At 35.5% G+C, this 20274-nt stretch overlaps 1 protein-coding gene across 1 annotated transcript; it reads left to right on the forward strand.

Annotated features, from left to right (window-relative positions):
- The first annotated feature begins 6641 nt into the window (after window positions 1–6641).
- On the forward strand, window positions 6642–18442 carry LOC123548680 (protein unc-93 homolog A-like). The gene is made up of 6 exons (XM_053546263.1): window positions 6642–8227; window positions 8714–8848; window positions 9566–9717; window positions 10354–10581; window positions 16011–16146; window positions 16882–18442. The coding sequence occupies exons 1-6, from the start codon at window positions 7783–7785 to the stop codon at window positions 17004–17006; spliced, it is 1221 nt and encodes a 406-aa protein (XP_053402238.1). The 5' UTR covers window positions 6642–7782; the 3' UTR covers window positions 17007–18442.
- Window positions 18443–20274: the final 1832 nt, after the last annotated feature.

Below are 20274 nucleotides of genomic sequence, written 5' to 3' on the forward strand. Positions count from 1 at the left end.
ATGATACTGATGTATGGCATTTGAAATCAGGGAAAATGCCAACATTTCCTTGATTCTAAGGGGACAGATTTGTATGCCTACGTATAGTGGTGATCCCAGAAGTGTAAATAGTGTCATTTTGAAGCTCACACTGCTCCCATATTTCAGAATAAAGCATAAGTGTCACTTCCTTGTTTTGGACGGATCCGGGACGTGCTTCAGAATTTCGAAACACCCGCTTCCGTAAATTTTTCGTCGCTCAGTAATTATGTACCTTAGAGAGAGCATGCTTAACCAAATGCAAGCACTCTCACTGTTCATACAATACATCGTTCTATTTATATATTATAAGTGAAAAAAAAGCTGTATGCGCAATTATAAGGAATACAATAGTGCAATCACCTGTTAGATCTGGCAACTCAGTAGTATCACATGGTTAATTACATTTTTAATTGATGTTACTCGTAATGCTATCCCTCATCCCAGTTAGATAAAGATGGCAGAATGTTGAATTAATTCAAGGACACACGTTCTAAACCTTTCAAAATACTACTTTTTCGGCAAATGCCGTACTAAAAACGAATCCGTGACCTGGAATGATCAATCCCACGTGACTGGAGTTCTTGATAACACAGTATAGATAATTTATCAAAATGAACGATTTATACAACACTTACTGATTGGACGAGGCTGTCTATTTTTTCACTGCTGATTGTGCAACGCTGAGTGAAATGACAGACAAAGCGGTTGTCCTTAATGGCTCTCTTTTTAGTTTTAAAGCTTCTTCACTTTAGAAACTACGTGTCTGTAAAGTCTAGGTTTCAATTTCAGACTTCATTTGTGTGTCTAATGGCAGTTACACTATCATGCCAAGGTCATTTGACTTTCCTGATTAAGATATAATATGATAATATGCATACATATAAAGATATCAAACAGAGTACCCTTACGGTATGGCAGATGAATGAATATTTAAGAAAGAATTTATTTAATATTTTGAAAGTAGGTGAAGGATATGAGATGTTAACAGGAGTAAACTACGGTCCTTATTATAAAGAGGATTCATGAAACGTGATTCATTGATTGATTGCAGTACGGAAAATTATGCAAGTCCTTTTATTTTGATTCTTTGGTTGCCTACAAATGTGTTTAAAAAGCGTGAATCATATACCAGCAAATCCGGCAGGGGACGTTTATTGCCTGGCAATAGTCTTGTTTCATAATGCTTTCTACTTGTTAAGTTCACATTTACTCGTTAGCATAGAAGTTACCAATCATGCCAATATTTAGCATTTTATAGAATAAGCCGGGTCTCCGAGCGAGTAAAATGCTTTAGAAAAGTCAAGTAAACGAATGCAGTAAAAACAGGCTTTTTATTTAGAATTGTTTTAATTGTGTAAATTTGATCTGTTTTCATATTAGAACAAATAGGAGTGGGGGCAGTGGATAATTAATTTAAAAAAGCATTTATACCGATGCGATTCCGTTGCGAGGAATGTTACCGAATGGTAAAACAAATGTATAACATACATATGGTGGCAAGTTTCTGCCACGATATAGTTGGGTAGCCATTGTGATAATATCTCAAAAGAAAGTTTCATGGAAATATTATTGCGATAACTTAAATTTGTTGTCTGGAGACGTTTTTCGTAAGTGTCCCAGCCCACAGCTGCCATTTATTAGTTAGATAGCTACCTTGAGTCCGTTAGAAATTCTCTTGATACTTTGAACTTTACTGAAAAGTTTATCTCACTAATCTAAAGGTTCCTGGAAATAAAAAAGCATATCGAATATAAAAGAAATATTTCGAAATTGATTACACAATTTTGCTGGAAAGCTTATATCTACCAACCATCTCGCGGCAGTTTCAAGCATTAACGCGATATTTTGCGCTTAATCATTATATCACAGGAAATAGAATATCTAGAATATCTGGAAAGTTTACAATTTTAACATGATAGCTACCTATCTATCTCATGGCAGACATATGCCACCATACATATACTTAGCAATTTAGGTAGCAGGGTACACTTTGAATTTTGGCCACGTCAATATTTGTAATAATTAGAACTTCGTAATTTTGGATGTCTGTAAATTACTGTGACAGATAGCTAATTCTTTAGAAAATCTAAACAGCTGATACATGTAAAATTCTGATATCAGTTGTAAAACTAACTGCTGCTATATTTGTATGAACCGATGAGTCATCTTCGGTGCATCAAAGAGTTCCATGCTTGTTGATTGACACTATAGGGTACACTTACGCTATTTTGTGGAAAAAAAAAACGAGATTCCATTAATATCCTGTAGTTTAGTAGGACTTACTAAATTAAGAAATGCAAAATTATTGGACATTGTTCCTGCTACGGAATCATAAACAATAGCTGGTGAGAAAATCGTTTCATAACAATTTTCTTTGATCGCAATTTGAGTAGAATCTAGATGACTTGTTTGACTGACTTCCAATACTTCAGGTATGATTTTGGACCAAACCGTCTCTCAGGAAGTAGGAAATTCGATCGAAGTGTTCGTTTGTTTTACTCAACAATCACTCATTCGGTAATGTAAACAGTATCTATTTTAATCAAGTAAAAATAAAATAAACATCATTGTAACAAATATAGTTAGGATAAGGAAAAAGGTTATAAAGTAGCTTATCTGAATCCTTTTCCTGGCAATTTGTGTACACACAATTACACTTTATTGTTATCACAATGGCCGATTTTCTAACATTTTTGTCAAACATATTTCGAACTGGCAACACAGTCTGGTAAAATCTGAAATACGTAGTATGCTCAATAAATAGCATCTGGGCATGGCTTGTCACAATTTACAAACAGTCGTTGTAACAATCTAACGCCAGTTTATTTCAAATATAAACAGTATTGGTATCGGGCGTGTATCCGAACAGTACCAGTATCCGAATTCTCGTAATTTCTCCTTTCATGTAGCCCTTTATAAAGGGAGTTCTATATATTTTGGAACGCTGTTTCACAAGCAAGCATCGAGCGAAATTTCGTTATCAATGGCAAGTGTTTACAGAGAAATTCTACCTTCTTTATTAAACAAAACGCCTATATACCGAGTGTACAATGTATACAGTAATCAAATAAACTACTGTTTACAAGCTAGACAAATACACAATGTGAAAGGTGCTTGTCTAAAGTGTTGCAAAATATGATTATACAGGTGCTGTACGGTACCGTACGTAACGGAACGGAAGATAGCCACACCCTGTACGATTTATGGGGAAAAGTAGTAAAAGTTAATTACATAATTTAAAATCAAAGTTATAAAAGATTTTCAGTCATAATAATTTTAAAGCTGCTTACAAAACCATTTATCGGAAACTGGTACTGTAGATAAACCAATTAACGTTAATTAGACTGCCCTTTCGGAGCGCCTGTTTTAGGACGCATGCGCAGATAAGGCCGGTATTGTTTACATCCTTGCAAAGAGTAAAGACTAGGGTTTAACGATTTGTAGATTATTTTTGTAAACAATTTGTATTTAAAAATAAATATAATGAAAACCCGCATTTTTTATCGGAAACTGGTCTGAAACCAGTACATGTATTAACAAGGCTTTCTGATTATGTCTGGAAGAGGTGGAGGACTCTTTGATGAGCAGTTTTTAAATCCCACCTTTCGATTCTTGTCTTCTGGCTTGTTTTCTCGGGCCTTAAGGGTGTTTCTCTTGCTGATCTGACTTCTGCAAAGGCATTGAGTCCATACGTTTTTGGTTCTGAAGATTTGCATTTTTCATATAATTATACAGGAGCATTTTTGTGTTACATGCCATGCCTTTTTGGTTCCATTACGTGTGTTAGAAATTCACCTGGCGGGGATGACTTTTATTTACACTGTCCTGTGTCTTTGGGACATGATTTGGGTAAGAGTGAGGTTGGGTGAGCATCATAAACCGGTTTAAGCTCCCAAGTAGTGTTTTTGCCACTGGCCATTCCAAGGCGGTGCCCCGCTGTGTTCTTTTATTTGTTCGTTTTGTCCTCGTGTGTTTGCTTTGTGTATCTGCGTTCCGTTCCCGGACAAGGAAGTAATGTCTTTTTTGCTCAAAAAGCTTTTACATACATATGCCGTTTGTTTTGAAGCAGAATGAAAATAATTAAGAACTATCCTTGCCTGATTATTGAAAAACAAATAATTGTCAAAATATGCAGTACATAGGTACCATCACTGTTTTCTTCGTCCCCATTGGTGATTTTTAAGAATGTTATTTGTTCTACTGATTCAGTCCTTATAGTTTCCTTCAGGGAAGACTGGAGTAAGCCCAATACACTCTCCTTTGCTCTGAAATATGACGTAGATCAGTCCGAGCCGATAATGCACCTCAGTAAATGTAGATTTGTATTATTTAGTGCAAGCTACCCTCACACAGAGCATCTTTCAAAGACCAGTTCATTAAAATATCCCGGAACTAATTAAGACTCATTTTTAAATTAATGTTAATAAAAAAAATGCCTACAATTAGTGATGTCACTATAAATCAAAACCGTTTGAGAAGAATTGCTAAAGATTGAATACCCCGGATTCCGTGGCGCATTAGTGTCGGACATCGAAATTTTCCTTCTGTTTCCTTAGTAATTCTGAGAATGGTCATGCTTTAAGGACCCGGCTAGCAGGTGTTGTTCTATCAAGATGTATGGCAGGTACAGGATCCGGATTTACTGCAGTAGGCTGACAATCAACAAAATGCTGAAGATCAAAGAAAATATTAGCTTTTCGTCTGTCAAGTGAGGGATAAAGAAGATGGAATAAATCCTAATTTAACCACTTTAAATTCAATATTGCATAGAAAAAAGAAAACATTACAATGTTTAAAAATGATTAATCGTAAAATTATGAAAATATAATAGTTTGATATATCAGATTTTGACTTTTTGAAATGTTTTTGATTTCCAAAAAATGTGTTTTGGGTTTCATCAAAGAAGTGTTTGTTCCTAGTGGACTGAAGTGCAGATTGCATGTACATTAAAAAAAAACTTGACCTACTTGTTTTGCAGACATTTGGACTAGGAAAAAAACATGTTTCAATCCATGCTTTTTCATCAATGAAACTTTCAATATTATTTGTATATCTTTATTACTTTACATTCTGAAACAAAACACTTAAGATTACTTTTTTCGGTTTTTTCTACATTTTGTACATGAATACATAAACTTAAAAAAGAAAAAAAGTTAACATTTTTCTGCCATTTTTAAAGGAAATTCTGATAATAAGAACACTCCGCCATTAAAAAAAAACATTTTTCTACCATTTTAAAAGGAAATTCCGATAATAAGAACACTCCGCCATTAAGACAACATTTTGAAAGAACCGTAGGTGGTCTTGTTAGCTGGGTTCTGCTTTATTTGACCGTCTTGAAGGTGGCGACATTTCAATTATAAAGTTTTCGACTTTTCATAACCTTGGTTACGAGTTTTCTTTATCGTTGTCTCTCTTAAACATTGCACCATTGTTTCCACATTTCAACATCGTAGAATCACAATTTCATTGTTTCCAGTGTCTATGTACGACCGAGGCCCTTTGGTCTTTACTTAAACTGCCATTTCGCGATATAAATGGCAATGTCTCACAGAATAAAGGCATATCGTCAACTCCTCTGAAAGTTTCGCGGCCATGATCCCAAGTCACCTACTGCTAACCTTGGATTCAGCTTCTTATTGCCCTTTTCTGCGTTTTTACAATAATGCCAGTCACAAGTTAACACTTGCATTTATTACAGGGTACACTATTTGTGCAGTTGCTTGCGAGATATATCCCAGGTATTGAAACCAGAAAATCAGAAGTCTGACTTTAAGCGTGCTGGTATATACCTACTAAATAAAGAAATCATACCAAGACAGGACTTTATTTCTGCTGAAATTTACTGTAGTGACAGTGACTCTGATGCATCTATTGAAGGTGTTATTTGTATATAGGATATTTGCAGGTAAGGAAAATGACCTTAAAATGTATAAAGCAAAATCATACTGCTAAGAAAACAAACAGGAAATTATGTAAGTAACATTGTAGCTAGCAAAAAAATTATTGACAACACTGTGCCTGCAAAATCAGCTACTTATGAAAATGACAATCTGTGTCAAAACCTGTAAAAAGGTTAAGTCGAACTTCTAGCACGTGACCTTTGCTAGCTCATAGTATTCTTCCCATTAACTCAGTAAAAGCAGACTTATTCTCTTGATGTAGTAAAAACGGGATTATTCAACTTTAAGTAACATACTGACGGATTTTCATGAAACAAAATAAAATTGCCCAATCGTCAGGATTTCTTCAAAAACTACGGTTGTTGCCCTTAAATAGTTTTACAAATCATAAATACCTACATAATTAAGTGATCCGTTGATGGATCTTGATAGTATACATCACTGTAGGGCAGATGTGCACAGAAAACTTTTGTCAGGATATCTTAACTAACCTTATAGTTATTTCCCTTAAAATGCTTAATTCTAACATTAACCAAGTAGCCAATAAATAAATGTAGTATTTAATTAGAAAGTTTTTTAGGACGAAAAAAAGAAACACATATCTACCGATCGCGGGTCGTGACTTCGATTCCGTGGCGAGGCGTTTGTTCTTCGTGACGATTTGATAAAAGACATTGTGTCTGAAAACTCTGGTTTGTAGTTACTTCCGGAGGACAGGTTTGTACTGGTACTAAATCCAGGAACACATGTTAGGTTAACTGCCCGCAATTTGAGAAACGACGTTAAAACGAGGACATTGGGGCCTCCGTGGCCGAGTGGTTAAGGTAAAGACTTCAAATCACTTGCCCCTCATCGATGTGGGTTCGAGCCTCACTCGGGGCTTGAATTCTTCATGTGAGGAAGCCATCCCGCTGGCTTACGGAAGGCCGGTAAGCCCGCCCGCTTAGCTCAGTAGGGAGAGCGTTGGTCTTCGGATCACGAGGTCGCGAGTTCGATCCCCGGGCTGGGCGTATGTTCTCCGTGACGATTTGATAAAAGACATTGTGTCTGAAATCATTCGTCCTCCACCTCTGATTCATGTGGGGAAGTTGGCAGTTACTTGCGGAGAACAGGTTTGTACTGGTACAGAATCCAGGAACACTGGTTAGGTTAACTGCCCGCCGTTACATGACTGAAATACTGTTGAAAAATGGAGTAAAACCCAAAACAAACAAACAAAATACGAAAGATCAGTGGTTCTACCCAGGTGCCCGCCCGTGATGAAATAATGCACGGAGGGGCACCTCGGGTCTTCTCCACCATCAAAGCTGGAAAGTCGCCATATGACCTATAATTGTGTCGGTGGGACGTTAAACCCAACAAAATAAATAAATGAAACGAGTACATGACGGGCGGCGAATATAAGTTTATTAAATTTGCTTGCTGATAGAGACGATGTATTAAACTGCGAGATGTCAGTGAGACTGAGAACAGTGAAAAGGGAGAAGAGTAATGAAATCGGATTCTGCTGACTGTATGTATTTTATTTAGATTACTGCATGCTATATGACCATTTGTGTCGATTCGCCGTAAAACCCAACTCAGTCACTCACTCACTACTGCAACAGATACTGTTTGTAGTAAACCATGGGACAGATTAGACATAATTAGGTCATAATATTGATAAAGTTTAAGACGACTAGCTGTTATCGTAAGTCGTTGTCCGATCCTAGGTGCTATTTATCTACTTCAGTTCACGTATTTGTGTAAAAATAGAGTAAGAGGATACAAAAATATTTAACAACGTTTAAAAGCTAAATCCCAGACCTACGCGATACTTCAAAGAAAAAAATATCTCACTGCCACGTATAGCGTTAAAATGGACAACAGAAAAAAAGCTGCAGAAGCGGATACGGATGCTGAAGAATTAATGTTGGCTAATATATCTACGAATAATGATGACGTTACTGCGAAAACGATAGATGTCACAGCAAACCAAGTGTTGAATAAGATGACTAAATTCGCTATCTTTAGAAATCTTCTAACCGTTAGTTTCGCATTTATGCTTCTTTTCAGTGCTTTTCATTCCTTTGCAAATTTGCAAAGTTCATTGAATAAAGAGGACGGACTTGGAACTTCAGGGATGGCTGTAGTGTACGCAGCTATGGTATTAACTAGTTTGTTTTTAACTCCTTTTACAATGGAGCATTTCTCTTACAAATGGATAATGGTCGTATCAATGAGCACATACATAATTTATGTATCGACTGGATTTTATCCCGCCTGGTCTACCATCATTCCTGCTTCACTCATATTAGGCATGGGTAAGTATAAAAATGTTGACCTCAGTTATACTTCTTAATAATTATTCATAGAGATTGTTCTTTGCTGTTTAAACAATTATAAAAAAAACCTGAACAGATGAATATCATGATACAAAACCTTTAAAATCTATGTTTCTTTTGATATTCTGAAGTAACATTAGATATTCTCTATTGATACGAGAGGTCTAGTATAACATGGTACAAACCGTCAAACATCATTGCAAGTCACGATACTTGGCGAATATGATCTTTTTATCGGATTTCAATATATCATTTAGGGATGTTTCTTAGATAACATTTACCAAGATGTCAAAAACATATCCTCAAGTAACAGAGCTTTTTCTACTTGTGTGCATATTTTCTTGCATAAAACTGTTTGTTTGATTTATTTCCGAGGGCGATGTAGTTAGCGCCATGTTTATTTTTCTAAAATCGTTGACGCCATTATATTTATATGAGCTGTGAATCACGACATTAAATTTACAGGTGCTGCGCATCTTTGGCTAGCGGTGCAGGCTTACATCACTGATATTGCTAAACGGTATGCTTACATCACCCAGACAAATGTTCAAGATAGAGTGTACCTGTTCCTAGGAATATTTTATGCTTTCCTTTATACAGGTAAGAAGCAACAAATGTTTTAATTGCAACATCTGTTTCATGATATGTTTAGATCTGTTTACATATTTGATTAAGTACTAACATGACTAACAGAGATATTGTTTCTTTGTAACATAATAAGGTTCACAGTTTCTGAAAACAGTATTTGAAGCGCTAAAATGTAGCAACTGTTGCTTTGTATATGTCATGCTTTCAAATATACTCATGTTATGCTTTTGAATTTGTAACGACTCCATGTTTAATTGTAGAAACTGATGCGCTATATTCAGATAACATATTCTTGGTCCTACCAAGTCCCTGTCCATATAGATAGGGGGTTGTGTGACAAAAGCATTGTTCAGTGAAACCTTACTTTATATCAAACTATTTGCTTCTATATCTGCAATGAGAAAAGGACCCAAACTGGAAAAACCATATTCAGAGAACTCAGTCGCCCATACAGAACTCCATACGGAGATACATATATGAATATGTGTAAATGTATGCAGATAGCAGCAGATAAATGCATGTTAACATTAAGACAAACGAATGAAATAATAATGAAATAAAAGTAACAAACGAACCAAAAAAAACAACAGCAACGCACTGTTTTGGAGCGGTCAAGAATAAGGTACTTACACATCAACTGTCAGTGAAATTCGACAGAAGTGTGAGAAAGGTGCACAAATGTGTTTTGTGCGAGGTTTTTATATCTGCATGACATGTTTTTTTTTTCAGGCAATATCTGGGGTAACCTAATATCGTCTTTGGTATTTCAACGTAAATCTGTAAACACCACATCCAAAGATACGCTTGTCTTGTGTGGATCAAATTTTTGTCCATATAAAGAGATGAATGATTCCATTATAACACCGCCTTCTCGGAGACAGGTATGACATCTAATCGAAATATAAAAAACAAGGAGCTGCGTTCAATAAACGCTTGATGCCCCCGGTGGCATTCTTGTCGATACAAAGCAACCTAAGTCCAAAATGAGGTCAAGGTCAAGGTCAAACTGAGGTCAGGTGATGTTTGAAGATGAGGAATGGTCACAGGTTACATCTGTATTAGTATCATTTCATTCTTGTAGGCGGGATTGATGCTAGACGAAACGGTCCCATTTGGTCAACCAAGAGATGGCCCATATAAAGCAACCTAAGTCCAAAATGAGGTCAAGGTCAAAGTCAAACTGAGGTCAGGTGATGTCTGAAAATGAGGAATGGTCACAGGTTACATCTGCATTAGTATCAAGTCATTCTAGTAAGGGGTATTGATGCTAGACGGAATGGTCCTATTTGGTTAACCTCGTACGGACGGACGACGAACAAACGAACGGACGGACAGGACATCACTATATGCCTCCCGCATCAGTAGATGCCGGAGGCATAAAAACGTGCTAATACTGTATAACAAGGACACAAAAATAAACATTTTATAATCATATGTTGATAAAAAAGAATGTGAACGACAACATTGTTTATATTAATATATGATTGAAATATAATTGAACGTTTTATATCTTATAGGTGTACATATATACTGGATTTTGTTCAGGAATGTGCTCTCTTGCTCTACTTCTTATGCTATTGTTTTTGACCGACACATCCTCTGGTGGGCAGCAAATCATCTCTATATGTAAAAAGCTTCGCCAAGTTACAGTGCAAATATTTACTTCTAGAAACCAGATGCTGCTAACGTTTGCAACATTACTAAGTGGTTTAGGAGGCGGCTTCACAGCAGGTGACTTCACTAGTGTAGGTACATATATTGAAATGAAATCAATCTGAAACAGTACAAAAAATTATAGAACAGTGTATGTATTTTTATTTGTGTCTGCAAATACAACTCTGAAAATTGTACCAATTTTTGTTAGCTTGCATTGTCGTGTTTAGCCGCGACGACACGATTAGATCATACGGGATAAACTTGATGCATATTTAGGAAGAAATTCTGCTTAAACTGATTCCTTGACTGGTTATGAACAGACCCACTCAAATTGAATTTGCATTTATTTGTTCTGTTCAATTCTATGCTTCAAAGCCCTTTCATGTTGACGTTTGAACGTTCTAGGCGCTAAGGGAGTTCTTTCATGAATATCGTAAATTGATAAGTTAGAGTAAACAAAATCGATTAAATATGTGTAAGAATTGTTGTGAAAATTAATATAAGAGGCCCGTGAAAAATGATGATGCCATTGAATTTGTGTACAACAGTATGCTGTAAATTTCACTATACATGTATATTACTTTGTTTATATATTTATAAAGGTATATTGATCATTGTGGCGTCGTTAAATGTCGCACCACCGTTAAATTTCACAAAATCATCTGCCGCTATATGTCGTACCTTTAACGCTAAATGTTGCAAGAATTTGTCCACCGTTATATGTCGCATCTTTAACGCTTAATGTCGCAAACCAAAAGAATTGCAACTTGGATATTACTTTCAGTTAAATGTTAACTTATGCACACATGACATATTTACAAACATACTAGTAATAAAGTGAGGAAATAGACAGACACAAGAGATAATTACATGCATCATCTCAACACTACCATTTATTCATATGCAAAGTTTCATGCGTCTTCGAGAACATATTCAGCTATCACAGGATCCAGTTTTCCGCATGATTACAGACTGATGAAAGGGCAAACCTTTAGTCATCTTGTCACAGACCGTTAGGCGATAAATGAAAAGAGCCAAGATGGCTGTTTATCACATACTTGGTTTCCAGTTGACCCATGTTATGAAGACTGTTGACCAAGTGACATCACATCAATTTGAAGTTAAATGACCAAAATTTAAATGTAACCGTGGTCCTTACTTATTAAACCATTATAAAACTTGACCTAAGTTTTATCTAGATAGTTCTATTTATCGACTCAAAACTGAATTTTCACTTACATGCATAAGGGGTTTCCGTGATCTCTACTGAATTCAAAGCAGTTCACAGTTTATACTTCACAGTTCACACTTCACAGGTTATACTTAATAGTTCACGGTTCAAAATTTACATTTCAGGCTTTATAGTTCACTCTTCACAGTCCATTCTTAACACTTCACAGTTCAGACTTTACAATTCACACAATACAGTTCATACTGCACACTTCGCAGTTCATACATGTCTTAATTTATATATATGTATTTACTTTGTGAAGTATGAACTGCGAAGTATGAACTATGAATTGCGAACTACGAAGTCACTGCAGGGCTTTCGTAGTGAGGATATCCAATTACTGTTTATGTTGCTTTTTATTCTATTCATTACTAAGCCCTATACATTTTCTATTTTGAATATAAAACAGATCATATATTTAGACTTTATAGTTTCTTGTGTTACTATTTCGTAATATAAATAGCGACTACGAAATTTCAACAGTTTGCACTAAGTCTTGCTTTCGAATTGTTATTAAACGATGGAAGTTTTCCGATCGAAATAAGACATCTTGCACTCAAGATAAGATGCCGAGTTCTAGAGCGCACGAAATAAGATAACCACTCGAAATAATATCTCGAGCACTTGAAACATTTTTTCTTAGAACAAAAAGGCCATGATGGTTCTAGATCGGTCACTCTAGTTTCATAGCTCAGACAGATATTATATATTCATATGTTAAAGCAGCAGTCATCTTTTATCACAGCTTTAATAGTGTGAACAATCTTAGTAGAAGGTTCCATGAAGAATCATTTGCAATACATGGTTTTGACAAAACTTAAAAGGAATATAAGTCACGGTCATGACGACCATACTTTAAATTTTAACATAACAAAACGACAGTTACAACACAAAGAAAAATTATCGTTTGCAATTATTAGCACGACATCTTATTCCTAGCGTGTGTCGTCTACACATACCATCGTGCTTTTATGTAGGTGTCACAAAACTAAACATTAATATTTATATTTAGATAGTTGCCGACAACTTCCCCACACGATACCAAAGATAGAAAACATTGATCTTTTGTCAAAATTTTAGGCTTAACTAGCCCAGCACAGTCCAGTCTGACTCATTTGAGTAATATCTGTTACAATATATATTTTTGTAAGAGGAAATGTATGCTATATACGACATAAAATGGCCTTGCCACCAAAGGATCGAACCACGATATGTTGAAATACAACCAGTCGCAAATTGATGCACATGTGAAGTGCTTAAATCTTGATAACGCCTGTTCATATACAGGGGTGCACATGAAAGACTTAAACATGTTCGTGTCACTAATCATACGCCCGCAGCCAGTTAACATAAACAGTGCTTTTGTGTGTTGTACTGTGCAGCTGTAAAAACCAATGTTTTTCCACTAATTGGTCAGGGATTTTATTTCTTTGCTGGAATTTTACAGTTAATAACATAAGGCGACTATCAAGCTTTTGTGGCGGGGGAAGATCCTATGTGCCTCTCCTTACATTATTTCAGGCATGAGCGGGCACCTTGATACATTTTTACTTTAAGTTTCTTGAATGATCTCTTAGTATCACATCATCATCATCCCTGCCCACATCATCCCCCTCACTCTTCCACCCCACCCCACACATTAACGCCCCCTCAAAGAAAATGATTTTTCTTTTTATTATTTGTTGGTATTTTGTCGTGTGTCTTCATTCACCCCCTTTTCAATCCCTAACCCATCTCCACAAACACACAATTTTCTCACAAACCCGTATTTATTTAGTGGGAACTTTTAAATCATTCCTGTCAGAAATTTCAAAATAATTTCAAAACTATTTTTGCATGATCCTCTGCTTAAACCCTCCAAGAAAGCTGTGATACTCAGGTTAGCGATATGGGGTCATCATGGCCCTGTTGTTTCTATATGAACCTTCAAAAAAGTATACACGACTGCCGTCGGGCTTAAATTCAACACAATGTCATTTTGCTGTTGAAGATTCAAGTTTATTACAAAAGATACTATTTAGAACAGAATACACAATGACTTGTAAATATATGTCTTAGATTTAAATACCCTGTGTGCGACATTTAACGTTGGTGTTGCGACATTTAGCGTTATAGGTGCGATATATAGCGGCCGATGATTTTAACGGTAATTGCGATATATAGCGGTGTTGCAAAATTACACGGTGGCACAATTCCACATGCACTGCAAGACTGTTGACATTTGAATGAGCTCCGTTCTTGAAAATGTGGCAATTGCTATTGGATATCTGAAAGTTTTCTTACTTCAGACTCTTTTGAAGTCGCAAACCCGGTAGGTTTAATAAAGTACGTTAATGAAAGATAACGGCCAGTATTGCTACTATTTGAAATTTACGTCTTATAAATGGAACAGTATTATAAATATACATTGTGTGAAATTCATGATCCCAAAATACTGTAAATAAAAACAACACTGAGCCGAAAACAACAAAGACAAAAAATAAAGAGACGCTAAAACAAATCTTCGTAGCATTTTATAACGGTTATGTACAAGACTTAAGATAAGTTAGCACTGTATAACTACTGTGTACACTAGAGAAATACGTATACATAATATAAGTTAACATTGTATAACTATTATGTACACGATAGAGATACAACAAGCTTAGTATAGCATGTAGACAACGTCCAAGACTAATCGCTTTGAATACTGTATCAAGTAAATCTGCATTTATAGAGTATCTGCTCCACCTGAATAATATTTACCTTCAACAATTTATAATGCATTTGCAATTATCTTAGACCTTACTCGTGGATCTGGTCTATTGCGTCTTAATTATCTTGCCTTTTCGTTTGTACTTAGAAATGCAACAAATGTATAAGTTTTACAGTGTTCATCAGCTATATACAATGTTTTATGGCAAATTTGAAATTTGTGATTACAACTTCTAAAGTCGCGCTTTAGTTGTTTGTCCTTTTTTGTTTAGGCAAAGCATAGTTGGGCCTAATACTTGGACATTTGACGTTCACGATGAGTGTTTTGTTTGCTGCTTTTAAGACCTACATCTGCTTTTCATGTTTTTGTTAGCTCGACTATTCGAAGAATAAGTAGAGCTATCCTACTCACCACGGCGTCGGCGTCGGCGTCACACCTTGGGTTAAGTTTTTTGAACCAGTCCACATTTTGACAAAGTCTTTTGAGATAAAGCTTTGAAACTTTCAACACTTGTTAACCATCATCATGGCCAGTTATAGGCAAGAGCACATAACTCCATCAAGGATTTTGGCTGAATTATGGCCCCTTTTGACTTAGAAATCATGGTTAAGTTTTTCGTACCAGTTCATATTTTGACAAAGTCTTTTGAGATAAAGCTTTGAAACTTTCAACACTTGTTTGACATCACCATGTCCAGTTATAGACAAAAGCACATAACTCCATCAAGGATTTTGGCTGAATTATGGCCCTTTTTGACTTAGAAATCTGAGTTAATATTTCGTACCAGTCCACATCTTGACAAAGTCTTTTGAGATAAAGCTTTGAAACTTTCAACACTTGCTTACCATCACCATGTCCAGTTATAGGCAAGAGCACATAACTCCATCAAGGATTTTTACTGAATTATGGCCCCTTTTGACTCAGAAATCATGGTTAAGTTTTTCGTACCAGTTCATATTTTGACAAAGTCTTTTGAGATAAAGCTTTGAAACTTTCAACACTTAGTTACCATCACCATGTCCAGTTATAGGCAAGAGTATATAACTCCATCAAGGATTTTGGCTGAATTATGGCCCTTTTTGACTTAGAAATCTTGGTTAAGTTTTTCGTACCAGTTCATATTTTTTGTAAAGTGTTTGACATATGGCTTTGAAACTTTTATTACTTGTTTAGTATAATAGTCTCTATCTGTAGGAAAGAGAACATAACTCTGTCATCTATTTTGGCTGAATTATGGCCCATTTTGGACTTTGAAATTGGTTCTGTTTCCATACAAGTCCATGTTTTGTCAAAACTATTTGACATATGGCTTTTAAACTTTGAACACTTGTTTATCATTATGATTTCCATCTGTAGGCAAGAGTACATAACTATTTTGACTGAATTATGGCCCTTTTTGGACTTTGAAATTGGCTCATATATTGCCATTTAGTGCAAGACTTATCGAAATCAAAGTAATACAGGAACATTGTTTGTCTAATCTATTTATTTCTTTTGTCTGAATATCCGTGGAAATATTTTGACACCATTCTTCAATCAATTCTTCGAATAGTCGAGCGCGCTGTCATCAGACAGCTCTTGTTTTATTATAGGCCTACATAAGCTGTCCCTACGGAATAGAGAAAGTTGGTTTTGTAATGATAACTTATGGTGTAAGCCAGTCATTGTTCAGTGTATTATTTGGAAAGCTTAATCAATACACTGGACATGTCGCTATCTATATTTTTGGTAAGTTGTTTTTAATGTTGAATTAAATATATATGTGTATGACTAATTACATGTGACATTAACTTGAACCAGAAAATATTGTGTTGGCACTAACAGAAGGCGATTTCATTCGCTGGTCCCACATATGGTTGTAGGATTTTGTACAGTTCAGGACGGAGAATTTACATTCAGTGTTTGCTTGACTGTCAGTTACAATTTGTGTCAAGTTCGCATTACATAGAAGCAAAACTAAATTTGTAGGACACATTAGCATGGAACACTTATTTGTTCAGCTGCAGAATAGACTAAACCATTAATGTCATGACATTCATAATATTTCTCAAGAATGGTCATTAACAACACCAGACCTAATGTGGTCAGTTGTCTGTTACATGCATAGCAACGTTGAAATTTCAACATGAATTATTTCAATAAAACCGAGTTTTACCAAGTTTATAAGGAAATATGCTTTAGATATATTTGATATATGGATAAGTTATTTTTATTTTTACAGAGACAACAATATCTTGCTAATACCGGTTCTACATTTGAAATGGAACTCGCATTAATTAAAATGAAAAGAAATGTAATGTCAATACTTGGAGAAATATTAGATGACGATAGCTTTATTGACATTTTGTGTTCTCTACGTTTTAATTTGATTTTAACTTTAAAAAAGTAATGCTTTGCTTCTTTAAAAAGTCATTTATAAGGTTCTTATAGCAACATCTGTTCTTTGAAAAAACTACATTACAGGTTTTATAGCCCAGCTGTCAGCTTACATAACTTTGTTACTATGGAGTCCAAAAAGTTCTGAATATGGAGTTGTCTACGTACTGGCGGCTTTATTTGGAATAGGAGGAGCAATTAACTCGCCTTAGTTTCCGGTAATATTTCTAGTTTTCAGTATTAGGCGTTGTAGCCTGTTATGCATTTGTAACCATGTGATTAACACCTGTAACCTATTCTAGAACAGAGGTTTGTAAGCTTTTTAAACTCTGATTCAAGTTCTCGCTTGTTTTGCGTAAAAATAATTAATAGTATTTTTTTTGTATTTTTAGCTCTACATTTTAATTGTAATATCATGGATTTTGAAAGAAACCTGATCAACCCGACTAGTGATATAAGAAAAAATCTAATTTTAATGAAAGAGTGAAAGCACATTTAATTCATGTTTAGTTATCTCACATTTGATTTTACAGATACGGGTAGATACATTTATTTTATTCTGTTAGGTTTAACGTCGCACCGACACAATTACAGATCAGCTTTGATGGTGGAGGAAGACCCAGGTGCCCATCAATGTATTGTTTTACGAGCGGGCACCTGGGTAGAACCACTGACCTTCGCGGGAAAATACAAATTAACATAAATGTATACCAGTATATCAGTACGATATTTTTCTATTTCAGCCCTATACAATATTTACTTCGAAAAAGATAGAGATGTGGCATTATCAAGTTTTCGTGTTATAAGTTCAGTAGGATGGGCTGTTGCCTTTGGTTACAGTAGTTGGTTGTGTACTGTGTATAAAGTATATACGTTAATATGTGTCCTGGTCATAGCACTTGTTACTATTATACTGCTAGATATAGTGCACAAAAAAGAAAAGAAACGTTAATTACTAAATTGATTGCTTTCAACTATACTGACCCTATATTAAATGACGTTACAAAGGAACGATTTTATCGTCGTCTTGGGTTTAATCGTCTTATATTCACAAATTCCATATTCAATAATTTTATATCGATTGTTTTATTAATATATATCAAAACACTGACATATTATTTTGTCTTTGCTCAGTTTATACCGCAAGTTGGCCATTTTGATCAAGTCAGTGTTAATCTATTGTTCTATATGATTAATTGTGAAATCAAACATTTTGTTTTATATTTTCAAATGACACCCGAATGAACTGATATGACACAATGTTGTTTTCCTAATGGTATCGTTTACCATTACGAGCGCATTAATAATGCATGATGTAGACATATTGTTAAAAGGATCGCTGTATTATGTAAGAAAATATGAACGAATTCAACACTAATCAAGTTCTTCGTTACATAGACCAGCTGCTTCGGGAAAGTTAAGTTGTCTGTAAGCATTTATACACTTACAAGGACGGGCCACCGGAAATTATATGTTATATATAGCTGTATCATTAATTTGTATGTCTGTGCAAGTATGCGTGTTTTCAAATTTAAGAATTTAGTCAAGCCTGAATACTCTTCAAGATTACAATATAAAACTTTGTTAAACAAGAGGGTCGTGATGACCCTGTATCGCTCACCTGAGTAATATGAGCCACATGTTTCAAATGGCGTGTTTTCAAATTTAAGAATTTAGTCAAGCCTGAATACTCTTTAAGATTACAATATAAAACTTTGTTAAACAAGAGGGTCATGATGACCCTGGATCTCTCACCTGAGTAATATGAGCCACATGATTCAAATGGCAAACTAATGATAAAATATTTAGAAGGTAGGTCAGTAGTTCACATTAATAGTAACTGAAAGTCAGTTTTAAGATTGATGTGCAAAACTGTACATGTCATCCAAATTTCAAGGCTGTATCTTAAAAAACAAGAAAGTAGGTCAGTGGGTTATGGTCACAGGCAAGTGATCCCTAATCGCTTGGGATCATCAGGTAATTATTTCAAAACAGTCTAGGAAATATGATCTGATAATTTTTGAAGTATTTTTTTCCTGTATAACTCATAATTATAACAAGTGACCCCGAGGGTGGGACCTCTTTTCACCCCAGGGGCATATTTTGAACGAACTTGTTAGAGATCCACCAGGCAATGCTACATACCAAACATCAAAGGCCTAGGCCTTGAACTTTCAGACAAGAACATCTTTATCTTTTTTCCTATGTAATTCTGTGATAAACTTGGTACCCCCAGGGCAGGGCCTTATTTCACCCCACGGACATAATTTGACAAATTTTGGTAGAGAAACACTAGGAAAGGCAATATACCAAATATCAAAAGCCTAGGCCTTCCAGTTTCAGGCAAGAAGATTTTCAAAGTTTTTTTCCTATATAAGTCTATGTAAAACTTGAGACCCCCCGGGGCAGGGCCTCTTATCACCCAAGGGGCATAATTTGAACAATTTTAGTAGAGAATCACAAGGCAATGCTACAAACAAAGTATCAAAGGCCTAGGTCTTGTGGTTTTAGGCAAGAAGATTTTTAAAGGTTTCTCCTATATAAGTCTTTGTAAAACTTGTGACCCCAGGGGTGGGGCCTCTTTTCACCCTAGGGGTACAATTTAAAGAATCTTGATAGAGGACCATAAGATGATATCACATGTGAAATATCAAGGCTCTATGATCATGATCTACACTGGCCGCTAAGTGAGAATCAGTCGTGTCCAGCATGATAAGGGTTAAGCTGAATCTTGAAACAAATTCTACCAAATTAGACATCAGTCTCCACATTCATGCGAGATTACGGGTTTTGAGCCCCGCCGTAGAGAGAGACAGAGAGACAAAGACACGACACAGAGAGGTCACAGTTTGGGAAAGTGACTGGTCCAGCGAAGAAACTTAGATAGATCTTAAGATGACGATAAGCATTGCAGCTGGTCCGACGCAGAGTTTTTATTCTTGGGAGAGTCTTTAAAATCACAGTGGCTGGTCCAATGCAAAGAATTTATTCCTTTGCGGGATACTTTTAATCAAATTTTTGTCCTTTCCACAAACGAGACTTTCGGACTTTATCGTAGATTTTTATAATTAAAATTCCTATCATATATATACGCCTGCCGTGACAGCCCGAAATAAGTAATGTTTTATGTACCTTTGTCTCCGTGTTCAAACTCAAATGACTACGTTTAGTGCGTCCTATGTTTTCTGTGGCTTATTTTACGAGAACAAAATGGGATGTAACTCGTATATCATGCAATTTAAGGATCTGTTAAAGTATTCTCCCTTACTCAAACCGAAAGTGTCTGTATACGCATTTAGTTTCATTGGTAATTAGGATTAAGGATAAGTTGTTACTGTTTTATTTTTTACTGTAGCTTCTGTTTCATTTGCCGTTTTATATGGTGGCATATTTCTGCCCATTTTCAAACTCGTTCTTGATTTCATCCAGGTTATTATTCTGACCAAATTTCATGAAGATCCTTTAAAAAATATAGCCTCT

This window comes from Mercenaria mercenaria, chromosome 6 (genome assembly GCF_021730395.1).
Source record: "Mercenaria mercenaria strain notata chromosome 6, MADL_Memer_1, whole genome shotgun sequence".
Classification (NCBI taxonomy): Eukaryota; Metazoa; Mollusca; class Bivalvia; order Venerida; family Veneridae; genus Mercenaria; species Mercenaria mercenaria.